At 29.9% G+C, this 27,009-nt stretch overlaps 2 protein-coding genes across 2 annotated transcripts in view; one reads left to right on the top strand and one right to left on the bottom strand.

Moving 5' to 3' along the window:
* Nucleotides 1–1,228, bottom strand: part of LOC113388503 (phosphate carrier protein, mitochondrial-like) — a 7,152-nt gene extending 5,924 nt beyond the window's left edge. The window contains exon 1 of the mRNA XM_026625878.1: nucleotides 1,190–1,228. Coding sequence (XP_026481663.1) covers nucleotides 1,190–1,228 — 39 coding nt within the window. The remainder of the gene's footprint in view (nucleotides 1–1,189) is intronic.
* A 222-nt stretch (nucleotides 1,229–1,450) lies between these two features.
* On the top strand, nucleotides 1,451–19,618 carry LOC113388502 (metal-response element-binding transcription factor 2-like). Its single transcript, XM_026625877.1, has 8 exons — nucleotides 1,451–1,460; nucleotides 3,034–3,295; nucleotides 7,266–7,416; nucleotides 7,514–7,686; nucleotides 10,647–10,842; nucleotides 11,317–11,546; nucleotides 14,017–14,947; nucleotides 19,043–19,618. The coding sequence occupies exons 1-8, from the start codon at nucleotides 1,451–1,453 to the stop codon at nucleotides 19,478–19,480; spliced, it is 2,391 nt and encodes a 796-aa protein (XP_026481662.1). The 3' UTR covers nucleotides 19,481–19,618.
* The last annotated feature ends 7,391 nt before the right edge of the window (nucleotides 19,619–27,009 follow it).

Below are 27,009 nucleotides of genomic sequence, written 5' to 3'. Positions count from 1 at the left end.
GAGCTTTTCCATAAATATTTTCTTTGTTCATTTCATGTTGTGCTTGCAGCACTTTTATAAATGTTTTGATATAATTTGGTTTAAATTTTATCGGATTTAATTAAATATCAATGCAATTTAATGATGATTTTATTAGGCATAGATATTTTAGATACACATCCTTAATCTAAATTGGAGCTAATTTGCCCAACTCATTTTATATTTATTTTTTGTCAATACCTGCTTTTTTATTATAAAATATCTGTTTGAGCTTTACAAATTTTATACATCCATCTTCCTCTACCTAACATAATCAAAAATTTCCTACCCTAGTATAGGTACTAAGCTAGTTATAAGAAATTTAACTAAAATTAAATACTATCTATACTAACTTACTTATTTTTCTTCAATTTATTTATTATTTTTTAAAGGTCTGATATAGCCATTTAATAATAAATTATACCTGGTCCTTCGAGGTAATAAAGTGTCTGTGGTAGTGGAGTTCATTACTGTTAATTAACATTTCGGGCGCTTACAATATCTTTTTTTAATCTGCAGATTAATTTTCCCTGACAGTAGAGTCATTTTTTCATTCTGCATTTGCTTTAGTATATTCACAAATCTCAAAATGCAAATATTAAATTTGTCTGTCATAGAGTACTTTTTTCTGTCGTAGAATGATTTTCCTGCCTATTTTTTTATAAGTATAGATCTTCTTGCTTTTTTTAGTTTAAAATATCATTCACTGCATTTTGCAAACTATTAATATACATTTTTATTGTCAGTACAGTCCTTCTGTCTGTTGGTAGTATTCCTTTCTTTTAATTGTCAGTAGAGCCGTTTTGTCTATCAATAGTTTTTATTATTTTGTTTAGTCGATATATTTTTTGCCTGCCAGTACAATCATCTCATCTGAAAATTGAATCCTTCTGAATGTCAGTAGTCCTCCTCATTTTAATTGTCACTATAGTCTTTTAGTCCTTCAGTAGAGTCATTTTTTATTCTAAAATACTCTCTTCTATTTTGCTATCTATTAAAATAAATTTGCCTGTCAATACCTTCCTTTTGTCTGTCAGTATTTTCTTTTCATTTTATTGTCAGTAAAAAGTTCTTCTGTCTGTCATTAGAATTATTTTTCCTGTCAGTAGAGTCTTTTTCCTGTCAGTAGTGTTCTTTTATTTTATTGTCAGTAAGTCCTTTTGTCAGTAACCAGTGAGGTCCATGCTCGAACTGTTGTCAGCTTTTTCATGGTGAATTTTTATTCACAAACTTTTAGAGCTCGAAAGATATGATAAGATTTTTATCGATTTCTTCATTCAAGAGATATGGCTCTTTTGTTTGGACTCATGGTTAAACAGTAAATAGTATTTTATAAATGTACAAAATAAACTCGATCTTACCATGTATCTGTATAATTAATCACTATAAGGTATTGTTGATAATATTACTACACATTTAATATCATATAGAAATGATTAACTGTAAAATAATTTCTCTCATGAACAGCTAAAATATTTCTGTGGTAGAAAATCATTCTAACTGACGAAATTTTTCATATCATATCTCGAATTTTGGGCGGCTCGTATCTCGAAACACTCGTATGTCAGATTACGCTCAATTTGGGGTACTACTGTAGTTAATAAATCTAATAAATTGTCACACTATAGTAATTAATAAATCGGTTTACAATATGGAATTATAGAGTATGCTTACATTTTTTTGTTTAAATTGCAATTGATTTAGTTGTTTGTCGTTCATTTTAGTATTTATAGTATTTAGTATTTTGATAATTAACAATATGTAAAGTTAGAATGTTTCTTCTGTTTGTTTCGAACATTTTATTTGTATACTTTAGTACAAACTAAATTACATTATAAAAGTTATGAAATATTGTTGTATACACCTATATAATAAATTTAAATATCTTGTAAGAACGTTTTTCTGGTAATAGACAAGTATTTAGCAATGTGTGAATTTTGGACGGTTTCTAATATTTTTTTTTGAATAACTTGGAAATTTTTCTCCAGCCGCTACGTTTTATATATATACTTCAGTAAAAACTAGATAAATTTTTCTAAAACCTGGTATAACTTGTTATTTACATTTGCATATTAAAATTTTGATTAATTCGTAGTTAAAATGCGGACTTCAGCGCCTTGAACACTTGCGATAAATGATTTTAGGACATTTCTTTAGTTTTCTTCAAATAACTTGGAATTTTTATTGCGGACATTATAATTTGCTTATATTAGTAAAAACTAGATAAAATTTAATAAAATCTAGTAAAAGCTGTTTCATATACTTTGATATTGAAATTTTGAATAATTCGTGGTTGAAACGCGGACTTTAGTGTTTCCATAACTTGCAATACATGGATTTGGTACATTTTTTTTGTTTTCTTCAAATAACTTGGAATTTTCATTCCGGAGATTATAATATGTTTACATTAGTAAAAACTAGTTAAAATTTACTAAAATTTAGTAAAAGCTGTTCATACACTTGTATATTGAAATTTTGAATATTTCTTTGTTGAAATGCGGACTTTAGTATTCCATAACTTGCACTATATGGATTTAAGACATTTTTTTAGTTTTCTTTAAATAACTTATAATTTTCATTCCGGACATTATAATTTACATTAGTAAAAACTAGATAAAATTTAATAAAATCCAGTTAAATTTGTTTTATACACTTTGATATTGAATTCTTGAATAATTCGTAGTTGAAATGCGGACTTTAGTATTTCCATAACTTGCAATACATGGATTTGGTACATTTTTTTTAGTTTTCTTCAAATAACTTGGAATTTTCATTCGGGTCATTATAATTTGCTTACATTAATAAAAACTAGATAAAATTTGATTTACTAAAATGTGGTAAAAGCTGTTTCATACACTTTGATATCGAAACTTTGAACAATTCGTAGTTGAAATGCAGACTTTAGTGCCTTGAACACTTGCAATAAATGTTATCGTTAGTCCAGTTTTTAGTATTTTTACGGGGCCCGCATATAGTGTGTTAAGTCGATTATTTATCTATTTCTCCTCTTTCCAGGGACTATAAACAGTGTAGATGTACTAGGCGACCAATGTCTTGTCAAATTCGGCGACAACACATTACGGTGGTACCCTTCCAAAGAAATAAATCACCTGAAAGTAAACAAGGCGGACAGTGGACCCTTGTGTGTCATTTGTAAAACATCCGAAGACAAGGAAGGTGATAAGGTCATCGTTTGTGACAAATGTGGCAGGGGGTACCATCAGAAATGTCACACACCGAAGGTGCTGAATCTGAATGGAACCTGGAACTGCCGAAGGTAATAATTGATATATGTTGATAATTGTTGAACTACCAAATTGAAATATCAAACTGTGGCATTGTGCCTTAAGGCAAATGGAATGGAACTTTCCGTACCAAAAATTAATTTTGTTAAAAAAAGACAGACATTTTTTTTAAAGTGAAAAAATTAGATTTTTGAATAATTTTAAATTTTTGAAAAAATCGACTTTTTTGGATAAAAATATTTGAAACTAGTGGTGTATGGCATAGTGCGTTAGGGCAAATTGCTGGAACTTTCCGTACCGTAATGAAATATTCTCGAGGAGTTTTAAACGTTTTCAAAAATATTATTACAAATACTGTAACTTTCACTATTTTTGCTATCTTGTTATATCTGAGCAAATCAAATGTAAATCATAAATCAATTTATCTCCTATCATCTATTAACAATCGTCAATTCATTTCGAATTCAATTTCAAAAAACAGTTTAGTTGCCTAATTTACACAAAATTGAAAAAGTGCTCGCGTATAGTCACAGTCTAAACGCATTTGCAAATTATTCTGTGCGACATTCGACTTATACTGTGCTTAGCTTGGCGGCATTTTCACATTTTTCAATAGTTTTCACAAAATTGGAAATGTGCTCAAACAGTCTAAACGCACTTGGGTAAGCATTTGTACCAGAGTGGCGCTTAGACTGTGCTTAGCCTGGGTAATTTTTTAAATTTTTAATCCGAAATTACAAAAATATTTTATGGAGAATAAAAAAAGTTGAATTAATTTTTTATCCTCGAAAGCAATTGTTTTGTCAATCCAAGCAGAAATTTTTTTAGATCATTCAAATCGGACGCTTAGTTGACTCAAAAACTGCCATTTTTTGCACATTTACTCTGTATCTCCGTAACGGCTGGACCTACCATTGCCAAAAACTAATCACCTTTTCTCCCAATCATTACAAATTGAATGTTTTTTAGATCATTCAAATCCGATACTCCGTTCTCTCAAAAACTCGATTTGTATTTTTTGCACTCTTTGCTCCGTATCTCCGTTACGGCTGGACCTGCCTTCGCCAAAAACTAATCAGCACATCTCCCTATCAATAGGAATCGAATGTTTTTTGAACCATTCAAATCGGTTGATCCGTGCGCTCGAAATCGTGGACGAAAAATTGTATCCATACATACATACATACACACACTCACCTAACAATAAGGTATGCTAAAATGTTCAGAAACCTCTGAAACGTAAAGATACGCAAGTTTCGATTTTCAGTCCAAATAATAATTCATTAAATAATTTAAAATAATAAGATTTTTTTTAAATATTTTCAAATAGTTAATTATAAATACTATATATTTTATCGTTCATGTTATATAGCGACGATCTTATCGCATAAAACATTTAAGTATGTTTACATTAATTAACATGCTGAATCTATCTGAGGATAGATTTCTTATGATTAGAAAAATGCATATAAAATATGTACAATTTTTAAAATTAAATTGTTTTTAAATTTATATTTAAAGTAAAAAATTTAAAAAAAATATGACAATTTTGATATTCGTTTGAAGCATACAAGTTAACTTTAAAAATTAAGAATCTTGGTACGGAACCCAACAAAATTAGTACTCATTTTTAAAATCTTTAAAAAAATATGTAATAATTTGATGTACATATGTCCAATAAACATTTTCGATCGCCATGTGGCATTTTTTTAAAATTATTTTTGAGAGTTCACAAGCGCTTGGCCTGCCTTTCCAACAATTTGAGCAGTTCATCTTGTCAATACAAGTAGAATGTTCTTAGAATTATTAAAATCGGACGCTCCGTTCTCTTAAATACTGAGTTACCGTTTTTGGCACTTTTTGCCACGTATCTCCAAAACGGCTAGACCTGTCTTTGCCAAAAACTAACCAGCACGTCTCTATATCAATACATATCAAATGTTCTTTAAATTATTCAAATTATTCAAATATTTTTTAAATTATTTATGATCGGTGTTCCAGAAATCGTCGACGAAAATTTGTATCCGCACACACATACATCAATTTTTTCTAAGGTATAATAGAATGTTCAGAAACCACTGAAACGTACAAAGATATGCAAAAATTTTCATTTTCGATTTTTTTGCGATCACTATTAGTGCAGTAAACGGAGACGAAAAAAGGGCATAACCTCTGAATTTTTTTACTGTGCTCCGAATTGAATGAAATTTTGGAATTAGGTTCACCTTATACTCAAGTTCAAAAGTGAAAACAATTCGGGTTGCGCCCTCACCCCCCGGGGGGATGACACCCCTTCTCAAATGTGTAATTACATTTTTTCAAAATAACGTCGGAAATCGATAAAAAAACTAATTATAAGAAAAAATGTCTTTTATAGTTTTTCAAAAAAACTAATACTTTTCAAGTTACTGGCCACTAAAGATTCATATATTTTCGGCGTTTTTCTTTGTTTTTTTGCAAATATTTCTTAAACTATACATTTTAACGAAAATCATGTAATGAACAAAATAATGTCAATAAAAATCTTAATAAATCGGCATTACATAAAGTGTTCTAGGAAAAATATTAAGCAAGATTTGAAAGAGAAAAGTCGTTTTTATTTCGTTCAAGATTTAATTGTTGTATTTAAAGCCATCTAGTGTCGAGGTTTTACATTTTATGCATTTCGGTGAAATTGGGTTTTATAGTGCTATACATAAGCTTTAAAATGAGTGCTGTTACAAGTTTTTTGCGCGTAAAATGAGTAAGATATCATGCAAATAAGAAACATATACGATGGTTTTTTCTTCTAAATCATGTGGTTTAATGAGCGTCGTTTCCACCAGAATTAAAATAATTCACATTCCATCTATAATTCACTTCATTAAAGACCTTTTGATAGATTCTAGCAGATTCACTATTTTAGTACAAACTATTTTCGGAAAACTCACGATTTTTCCTCAAACTTTTTGTTCCAATTTGCGCGGTCGCGCAGTCTTTAAGCATTCATAACTCTGTAAATTTTTGTATGAATGAAAAATAATAAAAGACAATAATAAGCCATAAAGATCCCTTTGACTTTGATCTATATGTTTTTATACGTATTTTTTATTCTTTTTGAGATATAATGAAAATAATTTCGACTTTTAAAAAAATTGAAAAAAAAAGTTTTTATAAAATCGTGAGTTTTCTGAAAATAGTTTGTTCTAAAGTAGTGAATCTGCTAGAATCCTTCAAGATGCCTATAATAAAGTGAGATGGAATGTGAATTACTTCAATTCTGATGGAAATGGCGCTCATTAAACCATATGATTTAAAAGAAAAAAACTTTGTATACGCTTCTTATTTGCATGATAGCTCATTCATTTTACACGCAAAAAACTTGTAATAGCACTCATTTTAAAGCTTATGTTGAGCACTATAAAACCCAATTTCACCGAAATGCATAAAATGTAAAACCTCGACACTAGATGGCTTTAAATACAACAATTAAATCTTGAACGAAATAAAAAAACGACTCTGCTCTTTCAAATCTTGCTTAATATTTTTCCTAGAACACTTTATGTAATGCCGATTTATTAAGATTTTTATTGACATTATTTTGTTCATTACATGATTTTCGTTAAAATGTATAGTTTAAGAAATATTTGCAAAAAAACAAAGAAAAACGCCGAAAATATATGAATCTTTAGTGGCCAGTAACTTGAAAAGTATTAGTTTTTTTGAAAAACTATAAAAGACATTTTTTCTTTTAATTAGTTTTTTTATCGATTTCCGACGTTATTTTGAAAAAATGTAATTACACATTTGAGAAGGGGTGTCATCCCCCCGGGGGGTGAGGGCGCAACCCGAATTGTTTTCACTTTTGAACTTGAGTATAAGGTGAACCTAATTCCAAAATTTCATTCAATTCGGAGCACAGTAAAAAAATTCAGAGGTTATGCCCTTTTTTCGTCTCCGTTTACTGCACTATATAACTTACCCTAAGGGAAGTTGATAAATTTATTTTTGGTTCTATTGTAGATGTGTAGACCAGACGCATTATATAAGAAAAATGGAAAATAGAAATATGCGGAGGGAAATTAGAAGGAATAGCACAAGTACTACAGCTGAAATTGTCAACTCGGCTAGTGTAATTCCTGCACCGGTTGTGGAGAATCAATTACCATATGATGTAAGTCTAAGATAAAACTACAGATAGATATGTAATAACCGAATGGTTGTACTGTTTAAGTGATTATATTCTAAGTATTCTTTTTTTCTATTTTTAGCTTGAGAGTCTAACATGGGATGCATATCACCGGAAGAATGCCCAACAGACTTACTGTTATTGTGGAGGCAACGGTGAGTGGAACAATCAGATGTTGCAGTGCATCAGGTGTCGACAGTGGTTCCACGAAAGGTGTATCGGGTGTCTGCAGTATCCACTTTATTGTGGTGACAGGTGAGTAATAATAATTGAGACAAAAATACTAGCCGAAGAAAACGAATATGTATAGTGGGCAAATAGAGAGTAAAATGCTAACATTCAACTATGAATCATTCAAAATTTTAATATCAAAGTGCATAAAACATTTTTGACTAAATTTTAGTAAACTTTATCTAGTTTTTACTAATGCAAGCAAATTATAACGTCCGGAATGAAAATTAAATTTTTTTTGATGAAAACTAAAATGTTTTGCAAGTTATGGAAATACTAAAGTCCACATTTCAACTACAAATTATTCAAAATTTCAATATCAAAGTGTATGAAACAGTTTCTACTAGATTTTAGTAAATTTTATCTAGTTTTTGTTAATGTAAGCAAATTATAATGTCCGGAATGAAAATTAAATGTTATTTGAAGAAAAATAAAACTAGCTGTAAGTGGAATTCTGTCTTGAGGCAATTATGGCATCGTGCCTTAAGGCAAATTGCTGGAACTTCTCGTACCGTAACGAAATGTTCGAGGAATACTGAATGTTTTCAAATAGATTATTATAAATATTGTAACATTGTCTAATATTTATAAGAATTATATAAACTGAAAAAGCTGAAATTATTTGTAAAGTTATAATTAGAACTATAGTCAGAATTAAAAATAAAATCTGAATTATTTTCGACATACAAAAAATTAAAAAAAAAAAAAGTTGGAACAAAATTTTTTTTCTCAAAATTAATTATTTTGTTAAGACAAGCAGAAAGTTCTTTGAATCATCTAAATCGGACGCTTAGTTCTCTCAAAAACTGCCATTTTTTACATATTTAGCTCCGTATCGTCGAAATGGCTGGGCCTGCTTTTGCCAAAAGCTAATAAATACTTCTCCCAATCATTACTAATTGAATGTTTCTAAGATCATTCAAATCGGATACTCCGTTCTCTCGTCGTTTTCTATTCTATACTCCTTCTCAAGTCGATTTCTATTTTCTGCACTCTTTGCTCCGTATCTCCGAAACGGCTGGACCTGCCTTTGCCAAAAACTAATCAGCTCTTTTCCCTATCAATAGGAATCGAATATTTTTTTAACCATTCAAATCGGTTGATCCGTGCGCCCGAAAACGTGACTGGAAATTTGTATCCATACATACATACACACATACACATCCATTTTTTCTGAGGTTCTGAGCCAAAATGTTCAGAAACTTTCAAAACGTCGAGAAATGTAAAAATTTCAATTCCGATTTTCGGCCCATTACAATAACTTACCCTACGGGAAGTTAAAAATGTCCTAAATCCACATATTGCAAGTTATAGAAATACTAAAGTCCGCATTTCAACTAAGAATTATTCAAAATTTCAATATCAAAGTGCATTAAACATTTTTGACTGAATTTGGGAAATTTTATCTAGTTTTTACTAATGCAAGCAAATTATAATGTCCGAAATGAAAATTAAAAGTTATTTGAAGAAAACTAAAAAAATGTCCTAAATCTATATATTGCAAGTTATAGAAATACTAAAGTCTGCATTTCAACTAAGATTTATTTAGAATTTTAATATGCAAATGTAACTAATAGGTTATACCAGATTTTAGTAAAATTTATCTAGTTTTTACAACATAGAGGCCGGAGAAACATTTCCAAGATATTCAAAAAAATGTTAGAAAATGTCCAAAATTCACACATTGCTAAACACTCGTCTATTACCAAGAAAATGTTCCTACAAGATATTTAAGTTTATTATATAGGTGTATACAATAATTTTTCCTAACTTTTACAATGTAATCTAGCTTATATTAAAGTATACAAATAAAATGTTCGGAACAAACAGAAGAAATATTTTAACTTTACATATTGCTAATTATAAAAATACTAGCAAACCCGACGAACTCCGTTTCGCCACCAGATGGTTTAGTGAGAAAGATGAAGAAATTTTTTGTTTGTTTTATATTTGAAAAGGAAAAATTTGATTTTATTACACAACAGTAATGAATTTATTTCGATTACAAAAATGAAGTGATTTTTAGTTGAACTTCTCTAAGTGAATGAAAGTGAATCCGCAAATTATTCGTTTCATTGAAGTGCTCTTTGGTAAACCACATTTTTTTGTTTTTTGGTCTGACGTTAACACAAACAAAGCGGATAGTTTTCCAACTCGTGAAAAGGCAACGTATAACTGCCCATGTGAAAAACAATGATTTTCTAAATAATCTATTTGAAATTTATCCCGCAAACACTAAGCGATTGGCCTTGCGACTTGTTATTGCGAACGCAAGGCGAACTGGAAATTGCAATCGTTTGAAGTCAAACGGAAGACCAGTCGGAATCATTGGTATGTCACCAAATCGCCGGGAATTTTTTATTTAATGGTGAAATTCAGGGCGTGTACATCATTATTCTTTGCGGCAAGAATTGCTCGTTGACTTGACCAAGCATAATTCTGATAATTCTCACTAATGTCATTACTCGAATTTTTAATTACGGTGCGTGAAGTTCCAGCAGCTTGCATTAAGGCACGATGCCATGCACACCTAATTTTCTTAGCTATAAACCTTGCGGAGCCCGAGACCTTTCCAACGAATGCAAAATTGTCGAAATCGGTTTGTGCGTTCCGGAGTTATTTCGTCAGGAAGGAAAACCCGACTTATTTATATATATATATATATATATATATATATATATATATATATATATATATATATATATATATAGAAGACTATAATACTAAAATAAACGACAAACAACTAAATCAATTTAATTTTAAGAAAAAATACAAGCAAACTCTATTAATTTTATATGTTAACCGATTTTGAAGTTACTAGCATTAAAAAGCGTAAAAATACGCTGCCCGCTGATAATTTATTATTATTTATTATTTTAATCTTTGCTATTTTGATTTCGTCGTAGAAAAATTGTTGCTGTACATTATATTTACACCTATTACAAGCCAATTACCTATATAATATTTTATTTATTTTATTTCAGGTTTTACATCTTCGTGTGCTCCTCTTGTAATTTCGGAAACGAATTTGTGAGACGTCTGGAAACAAAATGGGTCGACATAGTCCATCTACTATTATTCAATTTAACCTCATACAATAATATAAAATACTTTGATTTAGATAACGTTATTTTACCTTACGCTCATGATAATTGGCATGCCCTGCAATTGACACCACAGGTAATAATAATACATACACACATACTCCAAATTACAGTAGAACTCCAATTATCCGAACTCCGACTATCCGAATCGCCGATTATCCGAATCACTTTCAGAAAAAAAAATGTCCAAAAAAAGTCTAAGTGCCATATTATTCTTCCACCAGCAAAGCCAGTGTAGGCACATTGTTTGTTTTGATTTGGCGGAGATGTTTAAAAAACAATGATTTTTATTTCTAAACTTGTACATAAGTACATTTTATTTATATTTAAAACATGTGAAAATATCATGTTTCTTTCATTTAATTCAATAAAAAAAAATAGTGCAATATCAAAACGTAACTTTTTTTCTTTCCAATGGCAATTTTTTAAAAAAAACTCCGATTATCCGAATATTTGATTATCCGAATCGGCCCCGGTCCCGATTAATTCGGATAATTGGAGTTCTACTGTATCTTCAAAATCAAATTTTTATTACTTATCCTTTACCTAGATGAAAGATATTCCACTAGCAGAAATGCGCGAACAGATTTTGTATGCTTTATCGAATAATAAGAATCGTTTCAAATGTGGACGAGAGAACAAGAAGAAGGTGACAATTTGGGGCTTACGAGAAAGGGTGCCTCCACCAGCTCCTTGTATAAGTCTTAATTTCTCGGGGGTTGTAACCGATGCAAATCTGCGAGAGGCTTTGAAGGGGAATAAACGGATGCAGTTTCTTGAGTAAGTTGAATAATAATAGTAATAGGTATTTGGTATTTTAGTACTTATGTAATTTTATTTTTAACATACCGAAAGATAAAGTTTATGTTTTTGCCAGAAAATCAGGTTTGCTCATTTTGTTTTTTCGACGTTTCAAGTCGTTCTGAATCGAATGAGACCAAATTTAATGGAAATGTATGTATCTATGTGTGTGTGTGCGTGTTTGTTTTTTTGTACAACGAAGTGAATGAATTTATGCATTTCAGACTAGGTCTTTTGTCTGCGTATGTCGGACTCAATACCGCCTGGGTATAATACCGACTAAAACCACCGCATATCTCTAACCTCTTGTCCCTACGGAAACCGCCGTTAAGCATTACTTCATGGGGGGAGGATCTAGAATGTTATCGTGAACAGATTTTTTACCTTAAATCGACGTTTTCTCAAGAATACCTGGACCGATTTCAAAAATTTAAAAGCCAAAATACTGTCGTTTTTCAGTTTTTTGTGTGACGATCGACCGAGCCGTTTGTTTTGTAATTTGAATTTTGGACTTTGTTTCAAAGATATCAATGCTAAATTAATTTACAAAGGAAATTGAATTTGTTTACAATTTTGGTGCACTTTTGCGCAGTGATAATTTATGTTCGAAACGAATATTCTAAAGTATTATAGACCTGAGAAAAGTGACTTAATTTATAAACTCTTGCTATTTTATCATTATTTATTATCTTATTTTTCTTGTTTTTGTTTCAAATTCAATTTATGGCATTTTTTAGATTTTTTTTATTGTTGCATTTTGTACAATAACTCCGTTTCAGTTATAATTTGTACAAAAATATATTTGTATTTTTGATATTTGACATTTTATTATATTTGATAAATTTATTTAAGAGTTACTTAATGCATCAAACTTAAAATTCAAAATAAATATAAAGAGGAATTTTTTAGATACAAAATTATTTAGTTGCAGAAAAAAGCTACATGAATTCCTCAACTATAACGTTATTTTTTGTTAATTTTTTATCATTTAAGATATCCGAAACGCATCCTAAACTTCTCCTAATTGATATTGTAAGGAACGAATTGTATGTATTTATCTTTACTTTCCCATTTGTTATTTTAATGTGAAATTTTTAACAATACTTTAAAAATATTGTGCAAAGATTAGTAGAAGATGCAAAGAAATGTATATTTCTTGAATTATATTAAAAAAAAACAACGATATTGAAAATTTCATATCCGAATCTTGTATTGGCGCGCCTTCTAAGGTTATTCAAGGTTGGACCGGCTCTGATTATTACTTAATTTCATATTTTAAGTGAATTAATTAGTCGAATTCTGTTCATATGTGTATCATTCAATCTGCCATACATATACTGTATCTTATATTATTTTAATTTCATCTCAGCAGCGTATCTTATATCATTAATTTAACATCTCAGCTGCTTTTTATCAATAATAATGTACACATTTCATTTTTCTTAATCATAATCATAAATTCATTATTCATATTCTAATATTGTCTAGTCTCATAAGTAAATTGAAGTTTTTGGTATATGACAGTTTTCATTTGTTTGCAATGCCAAACAATGCCTCAAATATTTTCAATGTCAAACAATGATATGCTGTTTTATGCAATTTTTTTCATTTATTTCTACAATATTACTATATTTCTATAATCACATACATCCCAAAAGATTCCCTTAACAAATTTTTGAAAGATTTATTAAAATCCGAATAATAGTTTAGGAGGAGTATATTTACATACATCATTACAGAAAAATTTGATATATACGATGTAATCTTATATATAAAATTCTTCTGTAATGTATGAATTGATACTCCTCCTAAACGATTATTTGGATTTTGATAAATCTTTCTGAAGTTTGTTAAGGAATTTCTTTAGGATGTATGTGATTATAAAAATATAGTAGAAATAAATAGAAAAAATTGCAAAAAATAACATTATTGTTTGACATTGAAAACATTTTAATACTTGAGAACTGTCATCTGCCAAAAATGTCGATTCAATTGAAACTTGAAATTAGTTTAAGCGAGTCAAGACAATATTAGTAAATAAAATCCATATTCATGTATATGAATAAGAATAATGTAATATCTACAATTCTATTGCCGAAAATCAGCTGAGATGTGCCAGAAATTAAAATAATATAAGATGCAGTATATGTTTGGCAGATGAAATTATATAATTTAGTTTAATAAATAACGCAATACGTCCAAAGTTGCATATACATTATTTTTTAAACTTATGCATGTTGTATTTTGCTTCACTTTACTGAATTATTTAAATGTAAAAGAATATTTATATATATATATATATATATATATATATATATAAAGTTTTTGCCGTAGGTTTGAATGTTCAAGTTGTTAAATCTCAATTTTTATTTATTAACACATCATAGAAAAGTCTATGCAATTAACCTTAAGCTATTATGTCACTTACACCTAATTCTTTCTTTTACAGTCGTACTCCTGTGAACAAATCCACCAACATGACACTCCAATCAATCAACTCGAATACATTCACCTCGAATAGCATAGCAATGAAACGTCGTGAGAACATAGTAGTTCCCTTAGACTCCAACATGATCTCCATAATGAAAGGCAACGCATATCGCCAAAAAATTGCCAAAAATTCCGACTCCGATTCAATATGTTCCCTTGATGACAATGAAGACATGTTCAAAAAAGAGAACGACAGACAAGAATTGATGTCAGCAGACACCGATGTGAGCGAGGACATCAAAATTCCTGAGGCTAGGATAATTGAAAGTGATAAAAAGGATGAGTTGAAATTGATATTAAAGATAGAGACTTCTGAATCGAAGTTGACGGGTAGTAGAAGGCGTAAGAATTTAAGAAAGTCTGTACGAGAAGATAAAGCAAAAGCTGTGTGTCCACCGACACCACCTACGTCAGTATCAGCACCTCCTACGCCACCAGCAACAGGTTCCAATTCAAACGACACCAACTACTACGTCAATGAAAACTCCAAAGACTCCAGGTTAGAACCGATGGACACGGATAGTGTAGTGCATCTGAAATCCATGTTCGACAGCCTAAAATCAATTAGACATGACCGATGTGATTCATCAGACGAGACTTCGTCCAGATGCACCTTAGATTCCATTATCCCGCCGCCTAAGAATTTTAGAGGGAAGAACAATCCCTTTCATTCGCCGCCTAAAAGTACAAATCCTGATCTGTTGAAGGGAAAGAATAAATTGAGTGCGAAGAAGAGGAAAAACAGTGTGGTGGCCAACTTGTTTGATACCAGGCCTGCTGCTAGGACGCTGAAAAGGAAACTGAGTGAGAAGGATTTATTGATTGGGGAAAATGGAGAGGTGAAGAGGAAAAAGTTTAGGAAGTCGCGGGGGCGAAATTCACTGCCAGAGGTAAGAGGCAATATAAGTTTCTATAGAATTTTAGAAATAACTATTATTAAGGTGACCATATTTTTTTCAATCAAAACCGGAGCGGTAATTGTTGGTTATGATAATCTGGGTTCAGCAGCCAAAAAGTTTCCATTTTTTTTTTTTAAATTTTTGTCGAAATTATTAATGTAAGAGTCTGATTAAATTTCGGAATTTTGTATTCAGCAATTTTCTCACACATAACGTTCTTGTTTTATATATATGCATACGATTTAAGGCTCACTTAGGCACATATGATTCTCGTTTGCTAGGGATGAAAATAAGATATTTTCCTAAGATGAAAATAAGATATTTTACCGTGCATTATTAAGGCAGCGGTTTTCAATCTGTGGGGCGCGTCACCTCAGGGGGGCGTGTACATCTGTTTAGAGAATACTATTTTCCCTATAACCTATAACCTATAACCCAAGACTTTTGAATTGATATTAAAAAATTAACAAAAAACAATTGGTGTTTATGCATATTTTTACTTAATTTTGCATATTAATTTGTAGTCTAATGATATCAGTTGAGTATTTGTGGAATTAAGTTGCTGAAAAAATTAAGGGGGCCGCAACAATTTTTGTTATTAGAGCAGGGGGCGCGATGCAAAAAAATGTTGGAAACCACTGTATTAATGTGACCATATTTTTTTTTTTAAATCAAAACCGGGACGGTAATTTTTTGTTATGGTTATCCGGGACGGGACTCGTCGGCAGGGGAGTATGTAATATAACTTAATATTTTTAAAATAACAATTACTATTCAAGAATTGAATATATATATTTGTCTAATTTTTTTTTAATCATATTTACTGACTTTTAGTAAGAACTTCATTATTCGATTATATGTTATATTATTATATTTTTTGCTTTTCAATTTTTTTAAAATTTTGTTCAATTTTCTTTATTATTATTTCCTGAAGGAGAAGTTTGTTTTTATCAAAAAATCCGATTCGCTAATTTTACGTTTTCTCAACGTATCAAGCCATTCTGAAATTTTCAAAAAGTATGTATGTGTGTGTGTGAACAGATTTTTTGCCGAAAATCGACGTTTTCTCAAAAACGGCTGGATCGATTTCAAAAATGTAAAAGCCATTCGACCGTTTCTTCGTAAATAGCAGAAAAGTGAACAAATTTTCGTCCACGTTTTAGCCCGCAATTCTGAATCGATTTTGAAAATTTAAAAATCGTTCGAAAGATGTTGGTTGGGAATAGAGCTGATTAGTTTTTAATAGAGATCGGCAGGCAGTTTTCTTGAAATAAGTGTTAAAATTTTTTTTTTGACGATAGATACTATAGTCTACGACAAAACGTTTAATTTTAAAGATTCGTGAAAGTAAAATGTGATGTGCCAAACATTATTAATTCATTAAAATTTGAAATACTAATTTACAATTTTAGGGCATACAAGCACGTGTCAATGCAATATAATAAATGTAATTACAGTTAATTTGTTTGAGAAAATTCTATTGGAAATCGCAATGTTTAGATTTAATTGAAAGCGTTAACTTTGTTTTTAAAATAAACAGTTAAAAATTTTATTTAAATATCTAAATTTCATTTTCGATCGATTAAGTCAATTCTTACACATTTCGGGAAGTTCATGCAACTTGCTTTAAGGCAAAATGCCACTTTCAACTAGTTTATTTGATCATTCCAATGTAATTTTCCATTTATTTGATACCCAAATATCATACTTGAATTGAATTGAATCTGTTGTGTTGAAAATAAATGTATTTAGTTTTGTGCTCATTTTTCAAATATATAATTGATTTTATCCTCAATTTTTGTCTGTTTATATTATCACAGTACACACTATCAATCTACCTACATGTTGATTTAGTTTTTTTTCTTTCAAATTTAGCATGTATATATAATAGATAAAATAATGGCCCTAGAACTGTTCTTTGAGGCACTCCACATGTGATTTTTTATTCTACTACTTAAATAATTTTCAACTTTTGGTTTTTAAACACATGAGGCTTAAAAGGGGATGTTTGACAAATTGCAAAATATTACTTAATAGGGGAGGGGAAGGGGGCTACTACAAGGTATTATGTGTATTTTTTGCTTAAATTTAAACAAAAATTGCAAAATTTAAAAAAATACCACAAATTTAACATTTTTATACATATTAAACTTAACATTTTCATACGTATGAATATGATCAAGGAAAATTTTGAAAATCGCCAAGAGGGAGAAAGGGGCTCAAAAATCCTTAAAAAGCGATCACGGGATTAGTGTTCTTTCAGAAAAAACTATTAATCCTCACTAAGCCGCCCAAGTATTTATCACACAAAATATTTTAGGCTTTTCCAATTATTAGAATTTCAATTGTAAAATACTAAAAGCCATAATTTGTAAAAAAAAAACCTAAAAGCCACCAACAAATCATAATGATTAATATTTGAATGACGAATGACGAATCATTGGCACTCGATTCTTATCGACTCTTATCTGCCGTAACGCACTTCCGTTGCATTTGTACGGATTTACAACCTAGTCGCGCCTAACACTAAACATACCATGACGGGTCAAATGACCCATTTTGAACTTTTGCATTTAAATGCACGTATAATTTCATTGCGTTTGCACATTTGACTTCATGACTTTTTTTAAGTAATTAAAGTACAGTTATAAACAATTTTTTTTTTGTTTTGTTTTGTTTATTCTGAGTTATCCTTCTTGTATACCGATATCTACCACAATGGGTCATTTGACCCGGAGAGAATTTTTTGGTTTATGAGATTGTCGAGTCATATTTGTAGTCAGTAAGTTGCACATTCTTCTAAGCACTGAAACTAGCTCAGAATAATTTCAAGAAAATGCCAAAAATTTTAGATTGAAAATAGCTTTTTATTGTTAGAAAAAGTGACAGAAATTGAAAGTCTTGGTAAGTACCTAGCTTATATTTTATTTTGATAGCTATAGTAATACAGGTTATTTTTTACCCGGAAAAATGCCGAAGCAAACAAGACATTACAAGTTCTTAGAAGATATAAATAATATTGGCGAAGAGTTTTCAGAAATTAGTGAAGATGAATTTTCTGAAAATGAAGATATACTGGTTGAAAATGAAAATGAGTTTGATTCAACAGATACCGACGATAAAGAAAACAATGATAAACGTTTACCTGAAACTGTTTCATATTACAATAAAACCAAATTTGATGTAGACATGACCGATCAAATGGCGAGAAAATTTACTACAAAAACCAAGTCTTGCAGATGGCCTCTCCTAGTTTTTTTCAATATCCTTGATTTAGCTAACATAAATGCCTGGATTTTGTAAAAGCAAACGACAGGAGAAAATATCTCGCGACAAGATTTTTTACTCAAGCTAGAAGAAGAACTTGGCGCCGATTTTCGAGAAGTCCGTGAACAACCAAAACAAGAAAAAAATACGAAAATATCGTTGCTTAAGTCTACTACAGATGCTTATAAACGTATGAGATGTCAAATAGAATGCTGTAAAGAAAATAAAACCAAACTGTAATAAAAAATAAAACCAAAATGTACAATGATACGATTAACTATGAATTAAATTTTTTTATTTTTGCTTTTGTAATAGAAATGCTCAACATACTTTTTTCTTTAATTAAAATAAATTTAATTTTTATTTTTATTTTCTTCCTAACATCCATATTTCATACATTCAAGCATGAAACATAGAGTCGGGTCATTTGATCCGCTATGGTAGAATTAGGTATATATTAAGTCTTGGTATGAATAGTGCTAAAGAAGTTTTACTTAAAAAATTAAGGGCCAATTCCCGGATACAATTAGAAATGTTGACCAGATGAAACCTAACTTCACGTATATGTTACCAAAGAGACACCAGAAAGTTGCACTTATGATAGCATTGTTATTTGATGTTTGTACCTTTTGGAGGTTAGGTTTTATGTGTGAAACGCCTGATCACACTGCAAATACATTGCTTTTTGACAATTCGTGACTACCAACTCCTATCACTACAGACTCGCAACATAACATTTCTACTTATCCAAAAACAGGTTTCTTTAATACCAAGCATCTACAAAACCTCTAAATATTTTCTATTTCTCCCTCCCCCCAGATGTCAAACTCAACAACAGCCTCCAAGACGGCCCTCTTCACGCCGCTCCACTCGACTGAAACAACCCAAAGATCTCTCCGAAGCAGCCTCAATGTACCTCAAACAAGCAGCACCCCCATCTCGAACTGCGTCGACTACGCCCTGAACGGCCGGAGACTCCGCCAGCGCCAAGACATCACCTACGCTGAAACAGGCCGAAGAAACTCCACCAACGGACGTCTCTCGACACAAATCAGTCAGATCAGTCAGATAGGACAATCAGCCCCCGGGGGCAAAGTCTCCGATGTCTGCATGACCGATCTGAAGAGCTCGGTGAATGTTTACTTTGGTGCCATGAATAGGATTCTGAATGGTGAAAAGTTTGCAGTGCAGGGCAGGAGGATCAACTCGGATGGCAAGGTGCAGTATTTGATCGAATGGGAAGGAGGACCATCGTAATGAGATGGTGGATCGAGGGAGGATGTATAATGAAGGTACTTTTTTATTCGTACTATGTTTGAGTAAAGTGGTTATTGTGGACACTTTTTGTATAAAGCGGTTAGGTAATAGTTGTTTGAATTTTTTGGCAAGTTTTGTTTGGCATAATCGAGTCGAAAAGGTTATATTGGATATATTATTTGGATGTGGATACAAGATTAATTAGGTTGTTTGTTGAGTCACAAAATGTATGCTTCAGAAAAAGTCAAAATAAATAAAAATTATATCAATTTTTTTACAAACTTTGGTTTATCAAAAGTTTTTCTGGATACTTCCAAAATGCTCATTGTTTTAAATATTTAATAATATTGTACAAGTATCAAATGCAACAATTTTTTTATTATGCAACTGTATTATTCCAAAAAATAAAATTCAATTATTTATTGAAAAATGTCAAACCTTGCGCTTATATGTGAGCAACCACAAAATTTACTTTTTTAACAACCAATTTTTATATTACTATTGATACAGGAGAAATGAATTGTTATATTAGAGGCCTATGAGATGTGGTTTATCATAAAATTCTATTAAAGATTTTAAAAATTGGCTGCGTTATAATATATATCATTTTTTTTGCTTGAAAATATGGTTTGCTGTTAATTTTGGCAAATGTTTCATTAATGTTCTGAAGTCATTCTGAATCTTTTGACACTATTACTTTAAAAATATTCTAGTTGAATAAATCATACTTCAATCAAAATAAAAAAAAATTTGATGTCGACTATAGGCGACATACTGGATGTCGACTATAGGCGGCACTGGATGTCAAGGGGATGTCGCCTATAGACGACGCTCGTAACGATAGGTTTTTATATCTAAATTTGTCAGTTTTTTTTGTCATGTAGTCTGTCAATCGTTTTTTACAATTAGTAAAAAAATATACTAGTTTAATAAATACTGTGTGTCGACTATAGGCGACACTTTTACACACAGGTCGCCAATAGGTAGTATAACATAAGCCTTTTTGTCGTATAGTAGTTGATGTGTAGTCAAAAAATATTTTAGTTAAATTAATCATTAAATTTGAATTATAATTAATTAAATTCGATACACTGAATGTCATCTATAGGCGACACTCATAAACACAGGTTGCTACGCAGGTGTTGCCTTTAGGCGCTTGTAGCTAAAGTATTATTTACCGAAATTTACTCAGCAGTTTTTTTTTTGTCGTGTAGTCTCTGAATTGTTTGATACAATTAGTCAAAAAATATTCTACTTAAATTAATTATACTTGAATCAAAATTGATTCAAAAATTAAAAATTAAAAATTCGATACACTGAATGTCATCTATAGGCGACACGTATACACAAGTCGTGAAGAGCATTTTTATATTGAAACTTACCTATCAGTTTCTGTTGTTGTGTAGTCTCTGAATCGTTTGATACTGTTATTCAAAAAATATTTTAGTTAAATAAATCATACTTGAATTAAAATAAAAAAATCGATACACTGGATGCCATATATAGGTGACACACGAACACACATCTTTTTTTTCTCGCATAAGTCTCTGAATCGTTTAGCACTATTAATAAAAAAATATTTTAGTTAAATCATACTCCAATCAAAATAAAACATCCACACACTGGATGTCGACTGTAGGCGACACACGAAAACAAAGGTTGTCACATGGTTGCTGTTTATAGGCGACGCTTGTAGCTAAAGGATTTATTTATCAAAATTTACTCATCAGTTTTTTTTAAATATAGTCTCTCAATCGTTTGATACTATTAGTTGAAAAATATTTTAAATAAATCATTATATGTACTCTAATCAAAATAATAAATTTCTACACACCGGATGTCAACTATATGCGGCACACCGGATGTCGACTATAGGCGACACACGTACACTCCAATTGTGAAGAGGATATTATTTTTTTCTTATCGTGTAGCAACTTTGATTAAAGTAATATTTAAGTTTTTCATTGATAATTATTTCTACGTTTTGTATATATGGGATGTCTCATTTTTTCAGGAACTATTAAAGACAAACAATAAAATTGATTTAATGCATTCATAACGGTTTTAGTTACTTTAAAACCATTATAAAAATAATTCTGTAAATAATAAATTCAAAAATACACACAATATTTATACGACTCCTTATTCCTAAAGAAATTCGAAAATGTCCATATTAAGGACCACCATAATATATATATATATATATATATATATATATATATATATATATTATAGTGTGTTGGTATTTTCTAAGCGTACATTTTTCTGACTCGACTAAAATTAATTCTCGTGTCCATTATCTTGTTCAATATAACACTGAGACAAGTAATCATCGAAAGGCACTTAGATAATTTTTTTATAACGACTGATTTTGTTATTTACAATAATTTAGAAAATTACTTAATGTATATATAAACTGATAAATATTTCTTTTAAGTAATAACGCACAAAGTGTGTAAACGAAGTTAGAAAATTAAAATCTTATCCGTATACCATTGTAATAGTCAACTATTAATTAATTAATAATAAATATAAATATATATCGAAGTATCGATCAATAGATGATAATAATGGAACATAATTCAGGTATTGAATGTGCTAATAATAAATAAATTTGATACTTTCATAATTTTGTCATATATTTATAAATTGTTGTATATATATAGTATATAGTATAAAATGCATGGTAAATAAGATTTGTATTGATGAGGAGAACTTCAAGCATACTTGTCTGGGGTTTTCAGCTAGTAAAATATTATAGGCCTGTGGAAAGTGCTTCACCTAATGATTAGGGAAAAAGTCAGGCATTTCACACATAAAACATAACCTCCAAAACCAAACAAATGTTACAAAATAGCCTCAACATAAGTAACTTTCTGATATCACTTTGTTTACTTATATGTGAAATTTAACTAAAGTTAATATTCTTACGTTTGTGCCTTTTGGAGGTTAGGTTTTATGTGTGAATCGCCTGATGCACAACTAAGACACAGACAAAATAAAAATTTTGACTCGAGAAATAGCGTCCTTGAAACCTTCAGAAAACTTTATATGTATAACTAGTTCTGTTGATACTTGATATGGATTTAAGTTGGTCCTTAATAAGAATATTTTGGATTTTTTTTTTGCTCCCAGGGTTTCAAATGGTTCCAAATTGATAAAATAATATTCTATGAAAGTTTTAATTCTTAATACTAACTTGTAGATAGTCCGCGATTCAATTCAAGTTTCCCGGTTTTTCTTTCTAAGAAAATACTCATTTTATAACATATCAAATTTTTGTTGTAATTTTTTTTATTCATGATCAAAATAAGCAAATACAATCTTGATCTCAAAATTTTGATTCACTTGTCGCAAAGTTATAAAATTCCAAAAAACAAATAGAATTTTACCCATGTTATTTACATAAGAGTATTTGATCGAATTGCGGACTATCTTAAAGTTAATATTAGAAGCTAAAACTTTCAGAGAATATTTTTTCATCATTATAGAATCATTTGAGACTCTGGGAGTAAAAAAAAATGTCAAAATATCCATATTAAGGACCAACTTAAATCCGTATTAAGGACCAACAGGACTAGTTATACATATAGTGTTTTCTGCAGATTTCAATTATGGTTTCTGTTTTTTATTCAAAATTTTTACCATAAGTTTCTGAAAGTTGTGTCTTAGATGTACATCGGGCGTTTCACACATAAAACCTAACCTCCAAATGGCACTTTGATAACACATGCGTGAATGGTAATACTTAGACGTTTGCGGTTAGGACCTCTGGAGGTTTTATGTGTGAAACTTTAGAAATTTTATCTCCAATAAAATATAAATGTTATGACATCACTATAATACGGGTCTATCTTCGTATGAGTAGTTTGTAAAAACTGTCAACAAACTATGTATTTGCTGTACGATCATGCGCTTTACACATTTAACCTAACTTTACGTATTTGTTATCAGAAAGTTGCACTTATGATAACGTTATTTGATATTTGTATCTTTTGTAGGTTAGGTTTTATGTGTAAAATGCCTGATTACACAGAAAATACATAACATTTTGACAGTTTTTACTACCAATTTATATGAAATTTGAATCGTAACATAGCGTTACCATGACAACGCTATGCTACATTTGTATTTTATCAGATAATTGACCTCATAAGCCATGAATAAATAAATTACTAATATTTTAACAATATTTTACTATATAATTATATAAAAAAACATAATTTTAACATACTAGAGCCTACTGTAGGTGTATTCATTTCTTACAGTCTGACATATTTTCCATATTATTAAGATTAAGCACGTTCCCACAGGCCTATAATATTTTTAGGGTTCAGTTCAACTATCAACCTGAAACACTCAGATGAGTAAATTTGAAGTTCTTCTTGTGAGTCGATGAATTGTTTGTATTTACTTAATTTTTCATAAAGATGATAGAAAGATTGTAAAGTTGTGAAACTTGTCGATTTAGTCTTTATGAAGTTTTAATAATAGAAAAATTTAATACACACTATATATATATATATATATATATATATATATATATACATAGTGTATTTTTGTGTATATGTATATATTACAATTAAGTTCTAAATTTATATACGAATGATTTTTCAGGCTTGTACATATTCTTAACGTCTAGTTTAATTTCTATAAGGTTCATAATGAATTATTAATTCTAATTAATTTGACTGAAACAAGTCTTTTGAAATGTGTGTGTGTGAGAGCTGTTAAAATTTAAAATAATTTGTGTGCTTGAATATATATATATAGGGGGCAATTCTGCCTCATAAGATTGCGTTGTCATGGCAACGAGGTAGAGAAACTGAGAAAATGTCTGTGTATTTGCCGTGCGATCAGGCGTATTTTACATATAAACAATAACAAAATAATGGATTCTGTTATAACATTCTTCTTTGCTTGTTTATATGTAAAATACGCCTGATCGTACAGCAAATAAACAGACATTTTCTACCGTTGCCATGACAACGCTATGTTATGAGGCACAATTGCCCCCGTATTTAAATGTAAATGTCGTCTGACATTTTATTCGGTTTAAGCGAAATGTCATTCCGTCACTTGTGTATATAATTACTTCTATATATATAGTTTAATATTAATACACTGCCTGTTTGTATAAAATTGATTAGATGGACACTGCCTAATTTGTTGTGTAATAATACACACCTGCAATATATATATATATATATATATATATATATATATATATATATATATTAACAAAGTCTAGTAATCGGGCATAACATCAATAAAAAACATGAATTTCTTCCAAAAATGTATTTTAAATCCATACGTTTTGGCTATAATCACAGCTGCTTCATTCAGTGGAAACTAAAAATAAAATTAAAAACTAAAACAATTGAATAGGAGTGAAAAGAAAAAATATAAAGAGTAAAAAGTACTTACAATTAGTTAATCTTAGTGTTAAATTGGAAAAATTTTATGATCCATGGTATCAGGATATGGTAATGCACTACACTATGTATTATACACATTAAACTTGTAATTACACAATATTTTCGCAAAATACAAATTTAATTAATCACAAATAGATAGTGTGTTGTTCGTAGACAGGTTGAAGATATAATGGAGTAAAAGACTTTTTAAAAAATATTTTTACCAAGATTCTACACATGTGTGGAACGAATTGCGAATCCTTTGCGCGACGTTTTTATTGTTTTGTGAGAAATTTGGAAATACTATCTAAATAAAAGAGATTTGTGTCGCACATAGTGTTAAGTTCATTCCGTTTATTTACTGTTTTATTGTTGTAAATAGTTAAAAAAAAGGTCCTTCTATAATTCTTCGTTTGAATAAATTTTGTTCGAATTGTAGTACAGTCGGGTTAGAAAAGTCCATATTGTGTTTTAAAGTATAAATATGCTCCGCAATCATAGTTTTAAATTGTCTCAGATTTTTTGAATTGTTTTTATGTTGTTGTAAACGTTTAATTAAGTTCTGGCTTGTTTCTCCTATGTAAATTAAATTACAATCTAGACAATTTATTTGATAGACGGGATTTCTAAGTCGTTCGATATTAAAAGGGGTTTTTGTTTTGGTAAAAATAGTACTAGTCGTTGTACTAAAATTGTTTACAAGTCGTAGTCCAAGTTTATAAAAAAGTTTTTTCCAAGGAACATACAATTCTTTAATGTATGGCAAACATATTACACCAGAATGAGTTTCTGAGTCAGGTTTCCACACATGTGTAAAAAATATTTTTTAAAAAGTCCTTTCTCCATTATATCTTTAACCAGTCTACGAACAACACACTATCCAATTGTGATTTTTTAAATTAATATTTTGTGAAAATATTGTGTAATTACGGGTTTAATGTTTATAATACATAGTGTAGTGCATTACCATATCCTCATACAATGGATTATTAAAATCTTACAATTTAACACTAGGATTAACTAATTGCAAGTACTTTTTACTCTTTATAATTTTTCTTTTCACTCCGATTCAATTGTTTTAGTTTTTAATTTTATTTTTAGTTTCCACTGAATGAAGACTAGGATTATAGCCCAAACGTATGGATTTAAAATAAATTTTTGAAAGAAATTCATGTTTTTTTTTATGTTATGCTCGATTACTAGACTTTGTTAATACATATGTCAACATCAAATTCAGCATCATAATATATATATATATATATATATATATATAATATATTTATTTGTACGTGTACTGGCACAACATCAATTCGATAATGAAATTAAACTGTATTGGCATTACATAGACTTAAATGTTTCTGTTATCTAAATAAGATTTTCAAATGAAATGACTCCTAATTAATTAATTAAGAACTCTTACTCGCTGGACGATCCAAAATTAATTTGTTGTCAATTCGTTTTATAGTTAGTAATTACATGTCTGTATCATATTATTATTATTATTATGTTTTTTGGTAATTGTTTTGTATCGACCAGCTCGAGTTCTCAGTTCATTTGTTTGAATTCGACCTTCGATTTGTTGTGATGATAGAAATACCGGATAAATATTTTATGTACCTAAGTATATATATATGATGTATTTGCAAAGTCTCTCAAATATAAGGGATATGAAGATGAATGACTTTTTTAAAAAAAGTTGTTGTAGTGGTTTATTTACAGAATGGGTGAAGTGTAACTTTTAATATGATTAGCAATGTATAAAATTTTTAATGCAGGAATAGAAAAGACAAAGTAAGAGTTTTCTGAAAATGTTGTGAGTTGTCTGAGGATTTGCAAGTCGTCTGAGGGTGTTGCAAGAGTTGTTTCAGAGTGTTATATGTTGCTTGAAAATGTTGTATAGTGCTGAAAGTTGTCAACTGTCTGATAGTGTTGACATTGTCTGATAGTGTTTCAAGTAGTCTGAGAGTGTTGCAAGTTCTTCTAGAGCGTTGTATGTTATCTGAGAGTCTGGCAAGTTGAGTCTTGTCAATTGTCTGAGAATGTTGCAATCTGTCTGATAGGGTTGCAAGTTGCGTCAGAGGGTTGTCAATTGTCTGAGAGTGTTGACAATTA

Source organism: Ctenocephalides felis, unplaced genomic scaffold (assembly GCF_003426905.1).
Source record: "Ctenocephalides felis isolate EL2017-DRISC unplaced genomic scaffold, ASM342690v1 CF-g0.4_SCAFFOLD_03572, whole genome shotgun sequence".
Classification (NCBI taxonomy): Eukaryota; Metazoa; Arthropoda; class Insecta; order Siphonaptera; family Pulicidae; genus Ctenocephalides; species Ctenocephalides felis.
This window is presented reverse-complemented; position numbering and strand designations above follow the sequence as displayed.